Source organism: Pseudorca crassidens, chromosome 1 (genome assembly GCF_039906515.1).
Source record: "Pseudorca crassidens isolate mPseCra1 chromosome 1, mPseCra1.hap1, whole genome shotgun sequence".
In the NCBI taxonomy this organism is placed as follows: domain Eukaryota; kingdom Metazoa; phylum Chordata; class Mammalia; order Artiodactyla; family Delphinidae; genus Pseudorca; species Pseudorca crassidens.
In genome coordinates, this window is record NC_090296.1 from 94,455,994 (window position 1) to 94,482,176 (window position 26,183).

Genomic DNA, 26,183 nt, shown 5'->3' on the forward strand with positions numbered 1-26,183 from the left:
ACCACCTCCTTATTTACAGAGTCGTTGAGCTGAAAGGAACTTTAAAAATCACCTGGGCCACAGGCTGAACTTCCATGTCTCATAACTTAAGAACTTTGTTACAAGAAATGTTTTATTAATAAATTAAAATACTAAGGTTGTGAAACATTTGCTTTGGCTTATAATTAGAGTAGATTTAAGGTTATTTTTGCAGTAATTCTTATACTTATATTCTTATAATAATTTTGACTTGTACTTTGAAATGCTTTCTTGGTGGAAGAGAAAGAGGCAGGTATACCTAATGGGCAGGGCTTGATGACCAGGTTGCCTTATCTAAATGTACTCCTTTTGTCTGTTGACCTGGTGGAAACAGGGTATGGCAGTGACTCCCTAAATGTAAGCCAAAACCTGCTAAAAGCTGCAGTAAGGGAATGAGTGATATCTTGTTTGCCTTGAGCCATGGAGGGTTCAGCTCTTGACTTTGCTTTTTGAGCTAAGTCCAACTGAAAGTACTGCAAATTACATTCAACTCCTTACTTTGACAAAGTTTAATTTAGCAAGTCTTTTTGCAAATACAGGTGAGAGATTCAGTCCCAGAGACCAACTAATACAGGAGATTGAGGAGGGCCCAGCTAACATTCTTTCCAGTGGGTCAATGCCACACACTTCTATGGAATATTAGCACCATGAATGGTGAGGGGTGCTGCTTAGAAATAAAAAGTGACAACTTCCAACTGGCATTTCCCATTATGTGGGATCTTTCTGAATGAGATGATTTTCCACTTGTGGGAGGGAGGAGTAAGATGTCAATGAAGGCAGAAGGGGGTTTCTAGAACATCCAAAGGCAGGAGACTACAGTTGTTCTCACAATTTGAAAATGATAGAGCCCTCATATGCATTCATTTCACTAATAATTTATACATCCTAGTTCTTTGAGAGCTGGTAAAAACAGAATACACAGCACATTCAGAGTGACAATTAAATATTTAACAATGAGGCAAAATTTTGAAGAGAAAACAGAATTTTCAAATATATGTTCATCAGCCCACTGAAAAGTCAATGATATTCCAAATTCCTTAAGCCTGTACAAACATATGAGGTTTGTCAATACAGGACAGAGTGACAAGTTGAACAATTGCCCAGATAATTTGTTTCTGGGAGAGTTTGCTTAGATCATGCAAACTAGTACTTTCCCTCTCCCCTTCCCCCCCACCCCTGTTTTCCCCTAGCATATTTTTGTATCTGCATTTATCTATATACAACCATATCCACCTTCCAATTCACTTTGACTGTATAGACAGACTGTGGCCTTGGCTACATATATGCACATTAAATACAGTAGATGTTCAAGGGAATTAGATGGATGGAGTACACTGGTCCAAAGTCTGTTTTTCTCTACTGTGCAGCTCCAGCCAAGGACAAAGTAAACTGTTTGTTAATAATCACCAGGTGAATTAACGAAGACACACTAAGTCTAAAATTCTTGCTTTTCTTTCAGGGATCTGAATTGATTGGATACTCATCTAGACCTGACTACAGACATATCCAGATACACAGATGTATTTTCACATATGTTTACATCATATAGATGATCCAGATAATTCCAATTTCAAATATTGGCTTCTTTACTAATGCCCATCCTTGAATTCTTAGGATACCTGCCTCCCCTTTACTTAGTTTCTGGGTCAGTTAGAGTATCTCTGAGCCAGAGTGTCAATTCAGTGTTGATCTTGAAAGTAAATATGGGGAGAAAGAATGGGGGATGGGCGTGGATTCCAAAAGAAAGAAAAGACCTCCCACTCTCAGGAGTTTGCACTCTCATTTTATACTCAGCTGTTGCCCTATTGCAAAGCAGCAGGATAAGAAGAATATTCAGGTTGACTCAATGAAAAACATTTACATGTTTGTAAATGAGTTTAGTTTTTTTCGTTTTTAAGTGGCATTCAGCAGATACACTCTTATAGTGATATCAGTATAACACAAGGAAAGTAGTATTTGGAAATTTCACTCATCTACTTGATTCGCCCTGGACAGAAAATTCCAAGGTGTGCATTTTTCCAAGGCTATATAGTGATCCAATAAACTAGATAAATGTTAGATCTCTAAGGTAACTGTTAAATCTGAGGTAGGATAAAATGTGATTGCAGGGGTTCTACCCTAGCCATGTTCTCTACTGATCTGTTGCTTTTGGCTTTTGGGGTTATGAAAAGAAAGAGAGGGGGAGAAATGTTGAGGGAGAAGGATTATGGTATATGAGGAGCACTCCTTAGAAGTTTGAACTCACTGGGTTGTAGAATTAGATATAGATTCAGAGACTTCCCTCCGCCAAATCACTGAAGCTGTGGTAAGAATTAATAGATGCCGTTACCTGAAGTTATTTCTTAGTTACTGTACTCCTGGAGCTAAGCAACAATGCAAACATGAAAAAAGGAATTTTATTTTAATTTGAAATGCACTGTGTGAATTTTTTTTCCTACAGCAGATAAATGGTACTAATTATATATTTTACTCAGGCTATTAATAAGTTACTTGTATTACCTGAATCTACACCTATTGTATCAGAGGTAAATGGCTGAGGAATAAATTGAGAGATTGGGAAAGGGTAGTCTTCAATTTAACTTTTGCCACAGACAAATCACATGTGGATAAACAAGAGTTAATTGAATATAATTCATAGGAAAAGTCACATTCTGAATTTGTAAGCATTTCTCCAAAGGTGTGAATATTGCGGTCCCCAACCCACCGAAAACAAAATCAAAAGCCCTTTATTCACACTAGTGGGTGTGTTTAGCCCTAGGTACCCAGTGTTGGCCTGGCCTTTGTAATTGACTTGAGTGCTTCTGCCCCAGTCATTACAAAGCTCCCATCTCAGTGCAGGACAGTGAGGAGTCGGGCGTGAGTCTTGCTGATGGCTTGTCTTTCCCAAAGCATGTTTTGTGGAATGGGCTTTTAGGGCTGCAGTTTCCTGCACAAATCTTGGCCTCTGTATTTTCTCCTGCAGTCTGGTTTCTGGTTTGGATGCGCTCAGATGACCGGCATCTCCCGGCTCCCTCTGACACCCCACAGGAGGTAAGTGTATAAAAGGCCAGAGGCCACAGTTGTTCATGGGAGGAGGACTACCTGGCAAAGGTGGGTGTTTTCCATGTGGAATACTGTTGAGAAGTGCTCCAGGGCAGGGACTGACCAAACTTTTTTAGTGGTCGAGGCACTTGTCTGAATTTCTTGGGATGAAAATCATTCCTAGCAGGTCGCTGGTCTCATCTGGGTGCAAGGATAAGTCATTTTTCTTCTGCATCTTTTCAATACATCGACCTTGCAATGTCTGCACATGGAAGCTTCTCAGAAGTGTGACCAGGGTGACCTTCATCATCACCATGGCAATGTATTTTCCCGCACAGGCCCGGGGCCCAAAGCCAAATGGCTGAAAGTACCTGTAAGGAACCTAGGAAAATGATCAGACAATTAGCCCGAGAAGTAAAGGCTAGAGTCATGCATATCTGTTTGATTCACCCTGAAAACACTGTGAGTCAGAATGCTCGGTTTCGGCGACTTGGCCATACTGCTCCTTCACGGAGAGGAATGACTGTAACTCAGATAAGCCTCTTTCTCCCTCCAGTTTGATTCACCCTTTGTGATACGGACACAACTTCAAACAATCCCCTGTTTTGCTTTTCATGTAAATACTCAGCTAGCTCTGTGGGAAGACCATGGCTTTACTGCTGTTCTGCCAGTCATTGAGGCAAAGATTGTTTTTGTGCCAGGGCATATAACATGATGACAAGGACAAATTTAGGCAAAGGTGTGGATTCCCTGTCTATTAGTGCCAAGGATCTAAATATATTTAGTTATACAAATATTTAATGGGACACCTCTGCCTGTCTTGTCCCCATTTGGACTCACATAGTACCTGACACTTAATACGCTCAGTAAGTTATTTTTGACCAATTGCCAACATGGCGTGGGTTGCTTATCTAGAAATGGAATGAATTAGACAACTGGTTTAACTAAGATCATATTTCCATATGCAAATGGAAAAAGGGGACACAGAGGGAACTATCAGGATAATTCAGGTTAAAAAAGTCATTGCCTAGAATTGACATAATGGAGGCAGAATCTCCAGTACACCTCAGTTACAGAAAAAGAAGAAGCTGAGGCTCTTGTAATTACAAAGTCGTATATAGAATGAGGCCTAGTGCTTGTGGGGCCATTTGAGAAACCAAAGGCCCACTGCCAAAACCAAATCTTTTCTTCTCACTTGATTTCCATCTGAAGCAGAAGTGGATTTCCTTGACTTAGATGATGCTACGGCTGAATCTACATGGTGACAAGGTGATAAGTTTAAATGGAAAAGTTAAGTTTAAATGGGTTGGTTAAAGAAAATTTGCCTCATTTTAAGCAAATTAAGGGCCTGAATTATTCATCTTTTGACCTACTGTGTACCTCCATGAAGACATTTCTGAGAGCTGGAGAGCCAGCCTCCTTGCCTTGAGCACAGACATGGTGGTCGTGTTCCAAGCTAGGGGAAATGTGTTTTCCTGGTGAGGTGTGAAGAGAATGAGTAAATAGAATGAAATATATGCAGTGAAAACACAGAAACAGAGAGCACTTAAGAGGTGACATTTTCAAGAGTGGCACACTCAATTTTAAGGAAGGGCTCTTACATTCCTGGCAAAGTTTTCAAGAGTAAATTCATTGGGCTTGGGGAAAAACTCAAGTCTATGCATTCTTCCAATATTCAGGATAATGTTAGTCCCCTTTTTCACTGGGTAGCCATCGATGACATCGTCCTCTAAGGCTTTGCGCATGACCAGGTCCACGACAGGCTGGTACCGCATGCTCTCATAAATAAAGTTTTCTACCACTTTTAGTTTTTGCATATCGTCAATCCTTATGTCTCTTTCACCTGTAGAAGAAGATAAAAAAAAACAAAGCTCATGTTAGTTTTAATATACGATTGGTATTAAAAATACTGTGCTTTCCATAGAACAGTTTGCTCTTGGTTGAAGAAAAATTGTATCTACAATTCTAATATAAACCAGCAACCTGCATTAAATATGTTATGTTTGGTCCACAGAGTGTCTTATGAAAATTCAGATTTGAAGTCAATTATCTTAACACCTGGGCTTTTCATATTAAAGTCTAAATTTCTAGAAAAATAAAAAAGGTAAAATGGGACCCACATTCCCACATGGCTCTGCAGTATCATGTAGACCTACCCAAACTGCTTCAAACATTTATTTATCTGCCGCCTCTGTGGTTCTTGAGTTTTGTCCCCTACTCTAAATTCTAGAAGACGTTCATTCCTTCTCTAGTCAAAGTGAGATGGTGAGTTTAATCAGGTTCAAAGAAATTTTCTCTTCTGGTATCCTGTGCAGTCATTTGTCGGAAAATATCACTGATAGTCTCTCCTCCTCACCTCATCAAGAACAACCTGGTGTGGTAGTGTGGCAAGAACCCCCTCTCCCCACCACGACAAAAGGGGTGCCTCAGATCAGCCCTGGGTGAACTGGGGATTGACGGATCTCTCGTCTCAGCTTGGCCTCACACTCGTCAGAGAGGTTCAGATCACTCTCAGAATTGGCAAAACTTCAAAGCACCCTCAAATGGGGTATCACTTCTGCAGAATCAGAATCAACCCAGGGTCCTGAGGCAGCTCTGTCTCCTGTGCAACTATGTTATTCAGGAGTGGTCTCACTTAGAGAACTCTAACCACCCAGCCCCTCACATACTGCTCTCTGTACACTTAAGAGTTTAATGGGCTGTGTTTATCTGGGGTGGGGAGGTAGAGGGTAGATGATGGAGCAGGTAACCAAAGGTGTACCCTTGGAAGTAATTACCAGGCATGCAGGTCTAGAGGGAACACGTACACATGTGCTAGTGGTTGTTTGGACTTTCCATCCGTGCAGAGGTCTGTTGAAGCATCAAGGGAACATCATGGGGCACAAGCACTTTTCACCTCTCAAGGAAATTGTATTAAAGGTTTATGATCTCAAGAGCAATTTCCCCTGTGTTGCCTGTACCTCCATCATTCTGTGACTCTCACTCCACTGAGCTTGTTTCTTGAATTCTCTTTTTCTCACGAGACTGAGAGCCCCAGGACTGCAGGGGTGACACTGGCTTGTTCACCACGGTGCCCCTGCACCTGGCACAGGACCCATAACCTGAAAAGGGTGCCTGAGAAAACATTCCAGAATTTGAAACCCAGATGTCATTCTGACTCCTTGCTATCTACCTTCCCAGGCAGTGGCCCTCCTATGGCAATGCGTCTGCAGAACCCTTTCACATATTTAATCCGTGTATGAAATTTCCCCTTGTCATCTATTTCAAGCAGCACTCAAATGGTTTTAAAGATAAATAAGATAAAAAGTTTTTAATAATATGATGCCTTTATACAGCAAAATAGGTTGTTTCCCAGGGATTCTGTAAAGTCAAGAAAGAAAAATCTATATCATTACTGATACCTCTTCACATATGTCTGAAATGTGTTCCTAAAGAGATTACTTATGTGAAGCACACTCCAAATAAGGCATTCTGTTTTCTCCAGAAAGCAATTCTGACTTCTTCTGAACGTGGCAGTGTCTCCAGGGAAGGGTGGGGATATCCAAAGCAGTGGCAGAGTGATGCTGAAGCAATGGCAGAGCAGGGAGGGGACAGAGTGGGGAAGAGCTGAGCAGGGACCTGGAGGCTCTCCTGCAGAGGAGGAGGAGAGGGTGGGGGAGGGAAACTGATCGCTCCCCTGCCTCTGCTATCATCACCCTTACCTCCTCCCTCTGCCACCACCTGGAAGAACGGGCTGCTTGAAACCCAGAAACACTGCAAAAAATGATAGCCATTTCTCTGGGTGAAAAAAGCCTTTTGTCACTGATAAGGTAGCAGATCCTTGTGGATGATCCCGTGTTTTTTAAAACACAAATAAAACCGCATATAACTCTTTTTGAATTATGGTTTTCTCAGGGTATATGCCCAGTAGTGGGATTGCTGGGTCGTATGGTAATTCTATTTTTAGTTTTTTAAGGGACCTCCATACTGTTCTCCATAGTGGCTGTATCAATTTACATTCCCACCAAAGAGTCATGTACCGAAATGTTCATTGCAACTCTATTTACAGTAGCCAGGACATGGAAGCAACCTAAGTGTCCATCAACAGATGAATGGATAAAGAAGATGTGGCACATATATACAATGGAATATTACTCAGCCATAAAAAGAAACAAAATTGAGTTATTTGTAGTGAGGTGGATGGACCTAGAGTCTGTCATACAGAGTGAAAAGTCAGAAAGAGAAAAACAAATACCGTATGCTAACACATATATATGGAATCTAAGGAAAGAAAAAAAAAGGTCATGAAGAACCTAGGGGTAAGATGGGAATAAAGACACAGACCTACTAGAGAATGGACTTGAGGATATGGGGAGGGGGAAGGGTAAGCTGTGACAGAGTGGCATGGACATATATACACTACCAAACGTAAAATAGATAGCTAGTGGGAAGCAGCTGCATAGCACAGGAAGATCAGCTCAGTGGTCTGTGACCACCTAGAGGGGTGGGATCGGGAGGGTGGGAGGGAGACGCAAGAGGGAAGAGATGGGAACATATGTATATGTATAACTGATTCACTTTGTTATAAAGCAGAAACTAACACACCATTGTAAAGCAATTATACTCCAATAAAGATGTTAAAAAAATCCCTGCATATATGTGTTTATGTGCCCATCAAAAAAGACCTTGAAGAATACACATCAAAATATTAACAGTGATTCCCCCTGGGGAATGGGAAGGAGAGTGGAAGGGATCAGGAGATACTACTTTCTGCCTTATACATCTATTATTTGAATTTTTTCCAATGAGCGTGTGTTTTTTTATATCAGAAAAACACAGAAACCTGTCTGGCATAATGAAAATATGACACAGTGAACTGCTCTATTGTTCTCTGGGTGGATTCTAATAAAGATTTTGACATAAGATTTTTAGGACCTAGAAGCTGATATTCAGAAGGAATTGTTTTCTAATCTCTATTGTTTGCTTGATAAATTCTTACCAACAACAGTCTGGATTTCCTTCATTATTGCCTCTTCAACCTGGGGGTGCTTTGCAATGAGAAACAGCATGAAGAACACAGAGACGGACATGGTGTCTGGCGCTGCGATCAGCATTTCCAATATGCACTGGTCCACATTCTCTTTTGTCAGGTCACCACGTTTCTGAACAATTGAAATGAGGAGAAACATTGGAAAAGTGAAAGGTTCAAAACAGGAGGGAGGGTGGCACTCAAGGATCAACAGGCCTCAACAAAATGAAATTACAGAAATAACAAGTCTCTGGAATTGACAATGGACATTTTCATTAATAATCTTCAGCTCAAAGCTGAACAATTTAGACATCTATCTATGTATTTAGCGTCTTTGCACTCCCCTGTTTTCATATTTTATATTGTGCAGACACAGAGAAATTTAAATCTTAAAGTTCAGTCTAATCTGATTGTCTAATAGTGGGCAGTTTGGGTTGGGCATTATAGAAATACTAAACCAAGGGCTTCCCTGGTGGCGCAGTGGTTGAGAATCTGCCTGCCAATGCAGGGGCCATGGGTTTGAGCCCTGGTCTGGGAAGATCCCACATGCCGTGGAGCAACTGGGCCCGTGAGGCACAATTACTGAGCCTGTGTGTTTGGAGCCTGTGCTCCGCAACAAGAGGCCGCGATAGTGAGAGGCCCGCGCACCGTGATGAAGAGTGGCCCCAGCTTGCCACAGCTAGAGAAAGCCCTCGCCCAGAAACGAAGACCCAACATAGCCATAAATAAATAAATTAAAAAAAAAAAAAGAAATACTAAACCAAATATTTAAAAACAGAAACATGCAACAATTAACAAGAGGAAATTTTAAGACACCTATACACAGTCATACATGCATGTTGTGTGGGAATTATGATTAGTGCAGGTCTGTACCTCGGCAAAAATCAACTCAGTAGCAAAATCCATACAGTCTTCCAGTTTCTCTGCTGTTGAAATCCTCTGTCTTTTTTCTTCTATCAGAATTTCCATGGCATCTTTCAAATCCTTGCTGGAAGTAAAAGTAAAAATACAATCTACTTGTACTCAGTTAAGACACCTAAAAAAATGGATTCATTTGCCATTTGTTTAAATAAAACAATCTATTTAAATTGAAGCCATTAGTTCTCATGAATAACTGAATTTATACTTAATTCTTTGCAAATATCCATAAATTACGTATACATTACACTTCATATTAAGGAACCAGAGTTAGCCAACATGTCTAGGTACTGGTAGCAAAATCAAGGCTGTAACCTATAGTTAAAGGTTAAAAACTGTTACCGAAAGGCTAAATCCAATATATTTTTTAAAGTATTGGCATGATAGAGAAAGATGCATACTGTCTTTCTCACTTGTATGTGGAATCTTTCTCACTTACATGTGGAATCTTTAAAAAAGTGCAAGATCATAGATACATGGAACAGATTGTTGTTTACCAAGGCAAGAAGTTGGGGGTGGGAGCGAAATTGGTGATGGGGATTATCAAAAGGTACAAACTTCTGGCTTTAATAATAAGTCATGGGGATGTAATGTACAGTATGGTGACTATAGTTCATAATATTGTGTTGCATATTTGAAAGTTGCTAAGATAGATCTTAAAAGTTCTCATCACAAGAAAAAGTTTTGTAACTATGTATGGTGACAGATGTTAACTAGACTTTTGTGATGATCATTTTTCAGAATATATTGATACAAATATTGAATCATTATGTTGTACAACCGAAACTAGTATAATTTTAAATGTCATTCATACCTTAACAAAAAAGTATTGGCACATTGCAAGGGTATTACAAAAGAATTTCTCTAGGTCTTTACTGCTTTAGGTCATAGGAGATATTACCTAGTTCACTAACCATTGGCAAATGTTACAGAGAGAGGAAAGTTGCTAAGATAATTTTAAAGAAACCAAAGAGAAACTGTTATACAGTCTCATGCAGCAAGTTTCTATGGGCCTGCTGACCATACTGAAGCTAAACTAATGACCAAGTTTAACTGTGGACCAATAAGACTCTTTAGACGACCACAAATTCTGACAGCAGTGAAGAGATGAACCATTTATCTTATCGATTCAAGTCACAATAAGCTCCGGTAGAAACAAAGAGAAATGTTTAAAGGACCAGGTGTCCAAATCATCCACCTAATACTCATCATCCGCTTGAAATACATAAAGCAACATCAAGCTGACTACCTGGAGACTAATACTACTGAATTTCAAAACACGCAAACAGGATGAAGTTAGCTCTTCAAACAACTTTGGGAAATTGTAGAGATGGAGAATTTAAGATAGTCAGGGACATCTGGGAAAGATATGAACAGAGGGATGGGGAAAACTACCATGTTTATTGCCTACTATGTGTCATGCTTTGTGCTGATTGCCCTTCATAGAGGATCTCATTAACCTGTATTGCCACCACGGAGGGTATGTTATATTTTACTTTGAAGAACTTCCCAAGGACATTTGGTTACTAAGTGGTAGAGATAGGATACAAACCAGGTCTGTCTACCTTTAGATCCCCTGTGCTTTCCACTGGTGGTTAGAGGTGGCATGTATACTGGCTGGCTACTTACACTCTGAAAACCATTGATTATCCAGGTCATTGGGCATTTGTCTAGTCTTCTGCTAGACTAGTCTGACACCAAAGCAAAGCCATTTAATGACAGTTTTAGGATCCCCCAAGATATAAGATGCATAACTAAACAAACAACACGTCTTAAAAAAGTTCATCATGAAAAAAATTCTCTTGCAACTACTGTCAATTCTGACAAATTGAATTAAGTTAAATTCATTCAGAAGCAACACAACAATAAAATGATTTATGTTTCCATTTTTCCAGACATGCAAAGAGAATTTTGACTAATGATAAGGATAGGTTCAGCCAACCCTTCTCTTCAACTCAAAATACACAGCAGTGTCCTAGTTCCAGAGATGGAGCTCTCAGCCTCCTAGGGGAAAACTGCCCTGGGCCAAAGTCTTCCTTTCCTCTGTGGTCTGGCCACATGCTGCCAAATTGCTGTAAGAAGTGTTTCACCGGCAACTTAACAGCTCCCTTGCGGTCTGGAGAGGAGAAAGCTTGCCGAAGAGGCCAGCAATAACTAAGACACAACACAGATCAATCCAATCTCAGCAATAAATATTCCAAAATATGTTACTTACACAGACTTTTCATACTTTCTGCGTAGCCAAGAAATCTTAAAGAAGATGTCTGGTTTGAGAAGGAGAGCTTGCCATGCATCAAAATAACCCTGGATTTTAACCACGATGGCCCTTTCTGGAAAAACAGAAAAAGATCAGAACAGATGAGCAAAAATGTGAGCCCAAGAATGGTACACTGCTCAGAGAAGATCCCCTGTAGACTCTCCTACCATCTGGGACTCTAAGCAGGTCAAGGTTCCACCTTCACTGGGTGTTTCAGCCAGGGGAATGCCACTAAACAAATCAACACTAATTTATTCTGCTTGGCATCTAAATTGGCCACGTTAACCAGAGATTTGCCAGTTTTCATGTTTGCGTTAGAGACACAGCCTAGAATCTCACATCCTTCTCCTTGGCTGAGCTGCCAACACCTTCTGTTTACCCGACCGTTTGAAATAAGTAATTAATGCTGTTATGGCCTCAATTCTGGTGCCTGGAAAGGCAAAAAGCCTCTCCACTCTGTTGTTTATATTTCGGTTCAGAGGGTGGAATTCATCTTGGAATCTTCAGTGCCTTGTCCTGAGTCTTGTGCACAGTCAGATCTTAATGGATGTTCTTGAATTAAGTTGAATACTAGAGAAAAGAAAACCCCTCCTTTTTTTTCAAATTATACACAAGAGAAGGGAAGAGACATTTGCAGATGCAGAAACTGCAGTTCATAGAAATGAAGAAGCTTGCCCAGCAAAGTAGAACCACTGTGGCAAGAAGTCCCTAGGCTGGAGCCTGGTTCTATCTAACCTCAGGGCCATGTCCTTTCCTCTTCGGTGCACTGGGTCCCTCAGGCCAAATGAGAGTTTAATAAGGATCCGGTGAGCAGAGGGAAATATGCATAAGTCTGTATGGGTTATGAAGGTTCTTAGACCGCAGTCTGCATCCATAAGTTAACAGAGAGCTGTACAATTCCCTTTACTTGATCCTTCCTAAGAGTCAAGGCTAGTGGGGAACCAAAGAGCAGGGACTTCTAAAATAGGTACCTGTCATATCTTAGGAGAGATGTACGTGGAACAGGCAAACAGGACTTTCAGAGTCCCTGTGTGAAAGGGGATGAGGCAAGAGGCTGTGACTAATGTCCTCAGAGTGAATGGGGCTCCCATCCTAATGTCAATCAGATGGGGTTCCTATGACTCTGGTAAGGAATCATTAAAGAGGCAGGGAGATGATTCGAGGAGAGTGGAGCGGAGAAAGGGAGGGCTTATCGCTTGTCTGCTTGTCCAAATGTGGTCAATCAGGGAGCAGGTGTGATAGCTCAGCCGGTTTGGGCAAGTGTGAAACTCGTGCCTTGTTCTTATGCCTGTGATGTTCTTCCTTCAGATCTGCACATGGCTCATCATCACACTTCATCTGGGCTATTTTCAGACATCCTCTCCACAGAGGCCTTCCTGACCACCCTTTGTCTCCACAAGAGCTTCAGCCTCCCACTGACCTCCCCCTTCACTTTCTAGCCCTTTGCCCTGCTTTGTTTTTTTTTAAGGCACTTATTATAGCCTAATATATTATTAGATAGATAGTTTTTTACTGTCCATATACCCACTAGGATGTAACCTCTTTGAAGGCAAGGACTTCGTCTTGTCCAACTGGTCTATCTCCAGAACCTAAGCCTGGCATGAAATAGGCAGTCAATAAGTATTAGTTGAATGAATGTATGAATCAATGAACACAGCTAGAAATCAAGTTAGGAGAAATTACATTAAGCTGACAGCAGCAGAATTTAGTGGATCCACGTGATTAATGTTTGTTCTTTTGTTGGCCGTTGAGTTGTATGTGTTTAATATTTGTTTCTGTAATATAGTGAGGAAAGCAGTTTCTTGAGTGAGACATCTTGCCAGGATTGTTATAAATGCTAAGTGACAAAGTTTATGTGAAGCAACTTTTTATACTGCTTCGCACATAGTAGACACTAAATTAATGTTAGTTATCATCATCATTTCCAGCAGCCTCTGTACCCTTATCACTGTATAGATAGAGTCAAAGTTTTCATACCTAGTAGCTTTGAGGGAGGGGTATGAATGTGCACTTATATGTATGTGTAGATAGATAGATAGAATGTGTATATGTGTGTATGTGTGTGTGTGTGTGTGTGTATATATATATATATACACACACACACACACACACACACATACACACATATATACATGTATATATGTATATATCATGCCCAAAAGAATGGTTGGTAATGGTTAAATACATAGGTTTGGTGGTAGGATATATTTATGACCAAATCAAATGATCACATCTGTTAAGTTTCAGCTGTGGGTAGAATCCTATTTCCTAGAGCAATGAGGCGAGATAGATACAAATGAAATAGAAGATGGCCCCTGCTATAGATATTTATGATCATATAAGTGAACAAGGCAGACATACCAGGAACAATTTTTAGGAATACTTAGAAAGGTTTAAAGAAGAGCAGTGTACAAAAGAGCATATCTTTACTTGAGTCTGTTATCCTTCTCATGCCCTGTTTAATAAAGGGCCCAATGTCAAGTCACAAGAATGAAAATTTCAGTACCGTCCAAGGGGATCCCCAGGAAGAGCTTGTTAGAGGTGTCCAGCATGATGCGCCGCATGAGGGTCAACACATCCACATAGCCCAACTCGTTGCGGACCTCCTCCAGCCTGTCCAGATGCTTGGTGATGGAATCAGCACAGACGGTCACCATGCGCACCAGGCCGGGGCCAGACAAAGCTGAAGGGTACACGTCAGAGTGAGCTGCCTCCAACTCCAGGGCACACAAACTATCAGGCAATTTTGGCATTTTGTGTTTGAAGCTTAATTGTCCACATTTTTATTATGGGTGGAGATTTTCATACTATTCTTTATACTTTTTCTGTATTCTCTTATTTTTCTCTATAGCAGGTTATCACACTTATGGTTAAAAATGAATGAATGAATAAATATTTTTAAAACAAACTATTCAAAACTGAACTTTTCTTCATATGATGACATGTCATTTGTGAGATTACAAATGAAATATTTAGTACTTATGATCATAAATCACCAATCAGCGATTTTCCATATTAATTATATACCTTTCCCTCTAAAGACAGTTTGGATTTGGTCAGGGTAATATTTTATGTTTCAGTGGGTGGTAGAATATTGCTATAGAACTATTCAAATTGGATCTTACCTTTTTGATCTAAGGTGCTTCCTGTTTAATTATAGGTCATATGTGTAAAATGCTAGTCTTCTAAATTACCAAACATACCCTTCTTTTAATATCAGTTTCTCTTCAATCTACATCCAGATTTATTGTACTCAGTCAGTGTCCTAACAGCAAAACAAATCTTTGTTGTTTGAGCAGTCTTCCTCACAGGACTGGGAACTCTTTTAGGGCAGTGACAACCTGTTAGCGTTGTACTTTGAGTCTGTAGTACATGGTAGCTCTCGATATATTATGTATTTGTCAAATAGAGGAATGAATGAATGACACCCGGTAGAGTGAACTGGCTCTGATCTCTTACTTTGCTCTGCTCCCTGACCGTCTTTGCACTAGTGAGTCATGATGGTAGGTGGTCTAACATGAGTGTTAACTCTTAAAATCCTTTTTCTCCTTGTTCTAAGTTTAAGTTTTCTTTAAGAGTAATTAGTTTTTTAATGTCTTTTATTATTCAGACTTGCTGTTAGGGTCCTCCAACAAAACAAATCAACTGTGCTGCAGAAGCCCCTGATGTCACACTTTGCAAATAAGAAAGGAGACCTGGTGAGTGGTCCTAGAGTCTAAGCATTTCCACACGTATAAAAAAGAAGTTTGGGTTGGCAGCATACTTTCTGACTTTAGGAAGGACTTGGAGATATGAAAGGTAGGGATGCTGTTTCCTGGGTGACTGTTACATCCAGAAGTGGGACAGATGATTCCTTCATGAATCAATCCTTTGCATGGAAGGGATGGCTTTGATTATCACTCCCAGGCTGATGTATGATTTGCCTCTATGTTCAAGAGCTTGAAGCCACATTTCAAACATATGAACAGAATGTAATATCCCTGAAAGGGTCACAGGCCAAGGAATGTGGGCAGCCTCTAGAAGCTGGAAAAGCCAAGGAAGCACTTTCTCCCTAGAGCCTCCAGAAAGGAACACAGCCGTATCAGTGCCTTGATTTTCGCCCCATGAGACCCATGTCAGACTTTTGACCCATCAAACTGTAAGGTAATGAATGTGTGGTTTGAAGCCACTAAGTCTGTGTCAATCTGTTAAGCAGCAATAGGAAACTAAGGTAGTGGAATCTGTGCTAGAGTTGTGCTGAGTCTTGGTGATGGGCAGCTCTGTGGAGAGGGATCACCACTAGACTGGGACAGGTGTAGATTTTCCCCGTCTCGGCAGCCACACAGGTAGCATCTAGGTTCACTACAGAGGCTGGCTGGAGGGAAGAATATCCATGGTCCCTGGTCAGACCTACAACCCATCTAGTGCCAGATTCCATCAATGATAAGGTTTCTAGTATATGACCATCTTCTCTGATGTTAATGTCAAAGGTTGGTCATGATTATTTCCCAAAGGCTTCCATTCCAGCAGCATATAGTAAAGGGGGAAATCACTAGATAAGGAGGTTTGGGGCCCAGTTTCTGTTCATCTATATCTGGCTATGTTGCCTGGGGGAAAAATCACAATCTCTTTAGAAATGTACTTCCTTGAGTATAAAACTCAGAGGCTGAAAGAGATGACATATACAGCCCTTCTAGTTCTAAAATTCTCTAATTTATTTGCAAATTGCTTTCTGTTAAAACATCTGGGAAGTCAGCCAATGATTCAGCAAACATGTTGGCTATGTTAAATCAAGGATATGGCTGACACACTAATTGACATACACGCTAATTGAAGTGACCTTAAGTATATAGAGTGCTAATTCTTTTTTACATCCATGAAATGGATGTAAAAACAGAAAGAACAAAATTGAAGTGGTTAAATATGTGGGTTCTGGGGTTGTCTTCTTTGCTACCATTTACTAATGGTAGAAATTGGGTAAGGTACTTAACCTCTTTATCCTTCAGTTTTCTCATTTGTAAAATGTAAGTGATAAGAGTATTCACCACACGGGGTTGCTGTGGGATTAAAGTATCAAGTGTTTAAAACAGTGCCTACTATGTAGTACATGTATAATGAATGTTAGCTCTTATTATTTCAAAACTGTGAAGAAGCAGAAGTTAAAAATTATTTTAAGACAGGCATATTCATAGACAGAAGAGCAGACTATACCCAGCACCTGAATACCTTTTGTAAAGAAAGGTCGAACGGCTTTCCAGAGTGCTGGATTATTGTTAAATATGATGCCTTTCTCATGCATGCCGATGCACTGCAACCCAAGTTTGCTGCCGAATCGGGATGTGTAGTGACTGTGCTTCATTATGTGGAACATACTCGAAGACCTGCAGAGAAAGCAAACCTTGGTGTTGATTTTTAAGGGTCCAGAGAACTCACGGTAATGAGTTTGACTACCAGTTGGCTCTCATAGCAAATGCATGTTGATCTTGACAAAATGCATAAATTCTAGTGTTCAGATTAAATAAGCACCTGTGTTAGCACAAGAACCTCCTTCGGCAGTTGAAACATTTCTACCTACTAGCTCCCTGTTTGAGCATCACTAAAGATCAATACACACACACGCGCGCGCGCACGCACACACACACACACACACACACGCACAGTTATTCGTTATTTCCCCTTCTTTTTAACTCCTAGTCTCTAAAATATTACCCACTACTGTGGTCAGAGCTGCAAGCCTGTAAGAAACTGAACCCTCCACACCACCATATTCCTGAGAGCCTCCAGCCTCCAAGCAGTCCCTCTCCAGACAGTGCTCCCCATGCAGAAGTGAGCCTCATAATTGGAAGTTGCTGGAATACCTGAAGTCTTATCTCTTTAGTTTTGGAAGCAGCAGTTCTGCCTTGTACCACCCGTCCCCCAGAGGCCCTAATCAGGCCTGGCCCCTCCAGGGCAGTATCATTATAGGACTGAAGGACATCTCCTGGGCACCTCTGGCCCTGGGCTTGGCTGGCTGGGCTGGCCTGGAAGGCTCTCTGTGGTGGTGACAGCAGCTGTCTTGGGGCTCTGCGTCCGTCATGATTCATCAAGGTCTCCAGGGTCACAGAGTTCTCCCAGGACATAGGACACGCTGAGCCATTAGATAGCCCTTGCTGTGGCAACCCTGGGACCTTGCGAGGAACCCAGGCTTCCTTGAACTTCCTGGTTCCTCTTCCACTGCTCTGCCCTCTATTCCCACCCCCAGGCCTGGCTCTTAAGGCCTGAGCTGGGTCTTCAGAGCAACTAGGAAGGAGCAGGCAGCCCCTCCCCACCCATGTCCTCCTTCAGGTCTTGCTTCCTGCCCCAAATCCTACTCTAATTGGGGCACGATAAGGCAATGAGCATTATAACATGTTGTAAAATCCTAGCTGAAGACGTCATGGGGCCTCCGTGTGTGAGGAGAATATTGTCTTCTTAGGACAGTGGTACAGAATTCTTCTGCAGAGGAGCTCACTTTGGTGCGAAGATGTTTTATTAAGACTGCTTATAAGTAAGGCTACAGCATTTGAAGGAAGAGTGGATAATTTGGATAATTGAAAGGATAGGGTTTTCTATGTATAGTATCATGTCATCTGCAAACAGTAACGGTTTTACTTCTTTCCAGTTTGTATTCCTTTTATTTCTTTTCCTTCTTCGATTGCTGTGGCTAGGATTTCCACAACTTTGTGGAATAAAAGTGGTGAGTGGGCATCCTTGTCTTGTTCCTGATCTTAGAGGAAATGCTTTCAGCTTTTCACCATTGAGTATGATGTTAGCTTTGTGTTTATCATATATGGCCTTTATTATGTTGAGGTAGATTCCCTCTATGCCCACTTTCTGATGAGTTTTTTTCATAAATGGATGTTAATTTTTATCAAAAACTTTTTCTGCATCTATTGAGATGATCATATGATTTTTTAATACTTTTTTAAATGTTTTATTTATTTTATTTTTATTTATTTTTGGCTGCGTTGGGTCTTCATTGCTCTGCGCGGGCTTTCTCTAGTTGCGGTGAGCGGGGGCTACTCTTTGTTGTGGTGCGCAGGCTTCTCATTGCGGTGGCTTCCTTGTCGTGGAGCACAGGGTCTAGTTGTGCAGGCTTCAGGAGTTGTGGCTCTTGGGCTATAGAGCACAGGCTCAGTAGTTGTGGCATATGGGCTTAGTTGCTCCGCGGCATGTGGGATCTTCCAAGACCAGGGCTCGAACCCATGTCCCCTGCATTGGCAGGTGGATTCTTAACCACTGCACCACCAGGGAAGCCCATCATATGATTTTTATTCTTCAGTTTGTTAGTGTGGTATGCCACACTGATTGATTTGTAGATATTGCAAAAATACACAAACAACGAAAGATCAGAAAAAGAAATTAAGGAAAAAAGTCATTTACCATCACATCAATAAGAATAAAATACCTGGAATAAACCTACCTAAGGAGGCAGAAGATCTGTACTCTGAAAACTATTAAGACACTGACACTGATGAAAGAAATTGAAGACGACACAAATGGATGGAAAGTTATACTGTGTTCTTGGACTGGAAGAATCAATATTGTTAAAATGACTATACTACCCAAGGCAATCTACAGATTCATTGCAATGGCAAATTATCAATGGCATTTTTCACAGAACTAGAATGAAAACAATTTAAATTTGTGTGGAAGCACAAAAGACCCTGAATAGCCAAAGCAATCTTAAGAAAGGAAAACGGAGCTGGAGGAATCAGGCTCCCTGACTTCAGTTTATACTACAGAGTTAACAGTAATCAAAATAGTATGGTACTGGTACAAAAACAATAATATAGATCAATGGAACAGGATAGAATGCCCAGAAATAAACCCACGCACCTATGGTCAATTAATCTATGAGAAAGGAGGCAAGAGTATACAATGGAGAAAAGACAGTCTCTTCAATAAGTGGTGCTGGGAAAACTGGACAGCTATATGTAGAAGAATGAAATTAAAACATTCTCTAACACCATATACAAAAATAAACTCAAAATGGATTAAATACCTAAATGTATGACCGGATACTATAAAACTCCTAGAGGGAAACACAGGGAGGTCACTCTTTGACATAAATTGCAGCAATATCTTTTTAGATATGTCTCCTAGATTAATGGAAATAAAAACAAAAATAAATGGGACCGGACTTCCCTGGTGGCACAGTGGTTAAGAATCCACCTGCCAATGCAAGGGACATGGGTCCAGGAAGATACCACATGCCACGGAGCAACTAAGCCTGTGCGCCACAACTACTGAGCTTGCGCGCCTATAGCCTGCAAGTGACAACTACTGAGCTCGCGTGCTGCAAATACAGAAGCCCACGCGCTTAGAGCCCATGCTCTGCAACAAGAGAAACCACCGCAATGAGAAGCCTGCACACAGCAATGAAGAGTAGCCCCTGCTCGCCCCAACTAGAGAAAGCCCACGCGCAGCAACAAAGACCCAAAGCAGCCAAAAATTTTAAAAAGTAAATAAATTAAAAAAGATAAACGGGACCTAATTGAACTTAAAAGCTTTTGCACAGGAGAGGAAACCATAAACAAAACAAAAAGACAACCTACAGAATGGGAGATAATATTTGCAAATGATGCGACTGACAAGGGATTAATTTACAAAATATACAAACAGCTCATACAATTCAATTTAAAAAACCCAATCAAAAAATGGGCAGATGAGCTAAATAGACATTTCTCCAGAGAAGACATACAGATGGCCAACAGGCACATGAAAAAATGCTCAACATTGCTAATTATTAGAGAACTGCAAATCAAAACTTCAATGAGGTATCACCTCACACCAGTCAGAATGGCCATCATTAAAAAGTCTGCAAATAACAAATGCTGGAGAAGGTGTGAAGGAAAAGGAACCCTCCTACACTGTTGGTGGGAATGTAAATTGGTGCAGCCACTATGGAAAACAGTATGGAGTTTCCTTTAAAACCTAAAAATCGAGTTACCATATGATCCAGCAATCCCACTCCTGGACATATGTCCAGAGAAAACTATAATTGGAAAAGATACATGCACCCCAGTTTTCACAGCAGCACTATTTACAATAGCCAAGACATGGAAGCAACCTAAATGTCCATCGTCAGATGAATGGTTAAAGAAGATGTGGTACATATATGCAATGGAATATTACTCAGCCATTAAAAAGAATGAAATAATGCCATTTGCAGCAACATGGATGGAGCTAGAGATTATCATAGTAAGTGAAGTAAGTCAGACAAAAATATATGATATCGCTTATATGTGGAATCTAAAAAAAAAAAGATACAAATGAACTTATTTACAAAACAGAAAGATACTCGCAGACATAGAAAACAAACATACAGTTACCAAAGGCGAAAGAGGGTTGAGATTAATATATACACACTACTGTATATGAGATAGATAGCCATCAAGGACTTACCGTATAGCATGGGGAACTATACTCAGTATTTTGTAATAACCTATAAGGAAAAAGAATCTGAAAACGTATATATATATATATATATAACTGAATATATATAAGTGAATATATATAACTGAATCACTGGGCTGTACACCTGAAGCTAACAAAACATTGTAAGTCAACTCTACTTCAATAAAAAATTTTAAAAAGACTAAAGTCAAAAAAAACCAAAACAAAACATATGGGTCTGCCTCTATATATATATTTATGTATATAACTGAATCACTGTGCTGTACACCTGAAACTAACAAAACATTGTAAATCAACTCTACTTCAATAAAAAATTTTAAAAAGACTAAACTCAAAAACACCCCCAAAAGGTATGGGTCTGCATCCTGACCTCAATAGTTACCATATATATGACATTGGGGAAAACATTTATTCCCTTTATTTTCAATACTGACACAAATAATAACACCTATATTATAAGCTACTATAAAATGTAAAAATGCTAATAATTATAAAAGCCCCTGATTTCACATTGTTTATTTTGCTTACTTTTACTAGATCTGCCAATGTACATACGTGATAAATATGCCTTGAATAAAATTAATGAATAATATTTTAAAATAATTGAAAGCATAAATGGATAGTTATTCTCTTCAGGATAAAAGGTGGGGTGGGTTTATTAGATAGTGGATGCAAGCAGCACAGGGAAGGCTTGAGAGGAAACAGCTGAGATGAACCTATGTTTATGAGGATTTGGGGAGGAGAGAGACTCCTCATTCACTGCTCAGTAAAAGAGGGACTTTAGAAGAAAAGAATGTCTGTTGGGAACTCATGAAGTTAAGAATCAAGTGTGGGTGGTATAAACTAATTTTCATCTACCAAGAGAAAAATTAAGAAATTCTGCAGGTGACTGCACTTCCTGTGGAAAGGGGCTGAGGTTGGAAAAGGTTCATGCAGGGCCTAGACAGAAGCAGGCTACCTGGGTGAGGGCTAAGTGGTGTCTGTGACCATGATGAGCACGGCTCAGGAAGCTGGAAGTCAAAATGTCCTTGTTAATAAGCTATGTGGTTGACCCTCCTTATGATGAGTGAGATGGAGGGGGTATGAACACAGACGGGTTGGAGTTTATCAGAGCATAGGAAGATATAAGCAGGACATGTGGTGTTTGTATGTCCATTTTTTTCATAAGTGCCAGTTGTTTGTATTATAGGCGAAGACTGAAGACCAAACACCCCTTGGAGAAATCAAACGAGATTATCTAAAGGTAACGAGGAAGGTCAGTTCAGTGAGGATACACGGCAGACAGACCAGGGCAGAAGGAGGTGCAGACAGCCACCCCAAAATCCTTACCCACAGGGGCACCTAGATACGGTGAGGGAGGGAGGAAAGAGAAGTCATGTCTCAGCCACCTCCCTCCAAGTTCCAGCCTTTTTACCTATGACCCTGGTAATGCCACCTCTGAGGTGTGGGGCCCTCGACTGACTCTGCTGCTGAGTAGACAATAGGACCACAGGGTTTGTGCTCAGGCACAGACAAGGTCTCATGTATCACCCTCCACCTCCCCATGCTGGCAAAGCTCTTCCAAGCACGTTATCCAGACTCCTCTGTGGGGCAGGACAACAGGCTCTTCAGATTACAGGGTTTATGTCATAGTGTTTATACATGGACCACACGGCCAAGTGCAAATTCCCCTTAGTAACATGTAAGCATGGCAGTTCTGCAACTTCAAAAAATTTCCACTCGAGTAGCTTTAAATTGATAGGCATTTTTCTTGGAGATAATCAGAAAAAGGAAGTGGAGTTTGGGAATTAAAAAGAGTGGAGAGCAGAGAAGGAGTAGAGGTTTTCTGCAGTGCAGCTACAGGAGACATGAAGAAAGCCAATGCATTAGTCTGTGTTTTGGCCATGTTTACAGGGCAGGAGCCAGAAAGTATATAAAAGTTGCCCATCCTGTGTGCTCTGGCGAGGAGCTGCCATAGGCAGAGCTAAAGTGATTGAACCCTTAACTTCGGGGCTCGAGAGCTAACCTGCTCAGGTCTGCTGGGGAAGTTAAAATAGATCTTCCAGAACTTTCCCCCATGAGGATTACCCATTATCCCATGTCTCCAAGGCCAGAGTGGAGTTCAGAGACACAAATCATGACATCAGAAAGGAACCAAACATTTGGGCAGAGGAATAAACAGAAAATATGTACATTATAGCAGGAAAGTAAAATATATTTATAAATATCTTTTTGATAACTGCAAATGAGGGAGAATCTGGTGTGCAAGGGATAGAAGATGGAAGGAATTGCACAGTGCTCAATTGTGCAAATTTAAGATGCATAACATATTTCTGGTGTTAGCTTTATTTTAGTTGTTATTTTTTCTCTTATTTTGGTGAAGTAAATATTGTACACGTTTTCTTGTGTTCACTACAACCTTAGTTCTTCCTCGCCACTTCTATACTAAAATTCTGTTTCTCAACTGCAAATTCTCCTACTATGGGTGTCTTCTGAACACATAACCCTCAAAGATGGGGAGTAGCTACTATAACCTACATAACTGTTCTTGCACTGGGCTAGGGTGGCCATCTTCTCACTAGCTCCTCTCTATCCAAATTGCAACTGGCTCCTAAACGGATGACTTTGCCTTAATGAGGTTGTTCAGTTAATGCCTGTGAGGACATATTGCCATAGGAGACCCTGGGCTAAAAGAGCTCAGCTCTGGCTGAGTAGCTAATGCTGTGGGCTAAGTACTAGCCAAACCCACACATTTGTGATGGATTCCAAGGTCCCATTTAAACTTTAAAAGAAAGGCCCTGAAATAATGGCAGTTCTGTGAAATGAAGACAGAATTATTATATGAATAAATTATTTACTTGATATATATTTCAGGAAGAAAATCTTATTTTCAAATCAAAATACTTTCTACTAAGTCAAATATACTTTTGATATATTCCAGATAATATTCAAATTACCCTAAGTTTTGGACAAGTTTTTATCTTCCTAGCAACTATAAAAGCAAAAAACAAAAATCCAGATGCTTCTATTTGTATTCCAGGGAATTAATTTGACCAACTAGCCAAACTTTTGTCCTGTATGGAAACATCATGCATACAAAAGACTGAAATTCTTATTAATTAATAGATTTCAGGCCTCTAGCTTTCTTACCTTCCACTACCTCATTCTATAATTAAAGCAGAAAGTAAGTAATTTGTATACTCTTTACTCACAAACTCAGATCTATAAATTTTAAGTGATTAGTTGACAAACAGAATACTATTTTTCTGCTCTGACCTTGAGAGCTTTTGAGTATATCATAAAACACATTGGTCTGTCCATATGTTTTGAGGAATTACTGGTCAATTAAAAACTTGAACCCAAATTTAAACTAAGTTAAATGTTAGTTAATAAAGAGCTACCATTTAAAATCGATGTGTTCTTTTGGGGGCGCCAACATCTCAGTTATCCTGAGACAGAGGCTCTGACTTGGCAAAGAACAAAATAGGCAAGACAGAAGTGATATACACAGCAAGCCAAGTGTGACTAAGAACAAGCAATTTAAAACAAGATCACTTATGAAAAGTAGGTTTTATCTAACTGGAGTAAATCAGGAAAGTGAAGAAGGGAAGGTTGGTGATGAACTAGGGATGCCAGCCCAGAGCTCCCTGATATTCAGGAGAACACTAGAGATCTCCTTCCCACAATGCGGGCCGGCCTGTAACACCAAGTGAGGGAGATGTTACATTGACTGACTGACTGACTGGGAGAGTGAGGACTTCTTACCACTGAGGAGAGACCAAGTGAGTTCCCAGGCTCAGAAGGAACAGTGGGTAGTATAAGATGCCTGATCCCTGGGGGTCATTATTCTTCTTGAAATGCGACTGAGGTCAAAAGACATCTCCAACGATGGCAAACGTATTGTCTCTTCGAAATGAAAAGTAGCCAGGAAGTAAGTCCTTAGGTGGTAAAGAAAAAGCCACCCTCCCATTCTGAGTTTAAAGAACTCAGACACCTGTGGTCAGATTCAAGATTGATGAGTACTAGGAATACAAGGGAGACAATCAATGGAATATTTGGTACCAAAATTTTATAAACACTTGCCTTGTGTAGACCTGTTCTGTGCTTGTGACTTACACTCCATCAATCTTACCACATTTTCCCTGTCCTTTGCCCTCTAATATCCTTACCCAGGTTTGATACTGAGGTCTCTGCAAGAGAAAAAGAATCTTTGTAACACAGAGATCTGACTTTTACCACCCTAAGCTGACCAAATTTAGTATCTCTAATATGGGAACACCTTCCCTGGTCTCTTGATGTGATGCAATGTGAAGTGCCTAGGACTAACAGGAACGTATTATTACACAACAATTAACCTGAATCGAATAGAGCCTATAGACCTAGTGTTCAGTTTATAAGCAATACCGGGAATAGAAGAATATGTTCAATGACACCATAATGAGACAGTAAGAGAGATTTGGAATGTGGGACATCCTGTAAGGCAACTGATGTGGTCTTTTCAGAAGGTCAAGGTCATGGGGAAAAAGGGGGGAGGACTGCTCTTCTAACTTTCCTGTTCATTTGAACTTTTCTTACTAGAAAGTTGGAAAAATATTTTCTTGTCGATCATTAGAGTCTCTCCCTTCCATGCATCCTCAAGTCCCTTGACCCTCTGCTTACTTTGTCCTAGTTGCCTGGTAAAACCTCAACCCTGGCTAAATCCAGCTCTCAGTTTAGCTTACTCTGTGCTTGCACCTGGCAGTTGAATGGGGCCAGGGAAAAAACCATACATGCACATGGACACACACACACACACACACACACACACACACACTGGCAGGTCTCAGTTAAATTCAAGTGAGCCCTTAGTGCAGCTGGCAATTCTACTACATTTCCCAAGTCCAGTCACTCTCTCACTTTCCTGGATGACTGTTATATCCTGTCTCCTCTGTCCCCCAGTGTTGTATTTCTCACCTTTATTTCAACTACAGACTTCATTTCCTATTTTATTGAGAAAACAGAAGCAACTGGAACCTCTGCAAGTCCAACCACCAGGATCAGTGCCCATATATTCAACCTTCCCTCCTGTTACTGTGGGTGAACTTCCAGGTCCCTTTTCAAGGCCGCATCCACTTGTTACCTGGACCCCCTTGTCATCTCACCTGGCACACTCCTCCTGTCTGCTGCATCAACACTTTCGTCTGTAACTCATCATTCCCATTAAAACACACATGTCATAATATCTTGTATCTTAACGAATAAAAACTCCTTGGACCAAACATCCCTTTCAGCTCTGTTCCATTTCTCTGCCTCCTTTATGGGAAAAGAGTGTCTGTACCTGCTGCCTCCAATTCTTCTCTCCCCATTCTCTACAGTGGTCAGACTTTTGCCCCCAGAACTCCATTGAAACTGCCCTTATCAAGGTCACCCATGACCTCCCTGGTGCTAAATGCAATGCTCACATCTCCGTCCAGTCATGTGGCACTATCTGGAGAGTTGACAATTCCATCCTCCCTGACATGCATTCTCGCCTGGCTTTCAGACCACCGCACTCTCCTGGTTTTCCCTTCTCTGTGTGGCTCTCCT

At 40.7% G+C, this 26,183-nt stretch overlaps 1 protein-coding gene across 1 annotated transcript in view; it reads right to left on the bottom strand.

Moving 5' to 3' along the window:
- Positions 1-1,336: 1,336 nt before the first annotated feature.
- Positions 1,337-26,183, bottom strand: part of LOC137231028 (aromatase) — a 34,537-nt gene continuing 9,690 nt past the window's right edge. Inside the window, exons 3-9 of the mRNA XM_067751556.1 lie at positions 16,428-16,582; positions 13,729-13,905; positions 11,181-11,295; positions 8,921-9,035; positions 8,018-8,180; positions 4,641-4,882; positions 1,337-3,421 (exon numbers count right to left, since the gene is read on the bottom strand). Coding sequence (XP_067607657.1) covers positions 3,173-3,421; positions 4,641-4,882; positions 8,018-8,180; positions 8,921-9,035; positions 11,181-11,295; positions 13,729-13,905; positions 16,428-16,582 — 1,216 coding nt within the window. The 3' untranslated portion in view covers positions 1,337-3,172. The remainder of the gene's footprint in view (positions 3,422-4,640; positions 4,883-8,017; positions 8,181-8,920; positions 9,036-11,180; positions 11,296-13,728; positions 13,906-16,427; positions 16,583-26,183) is intronic.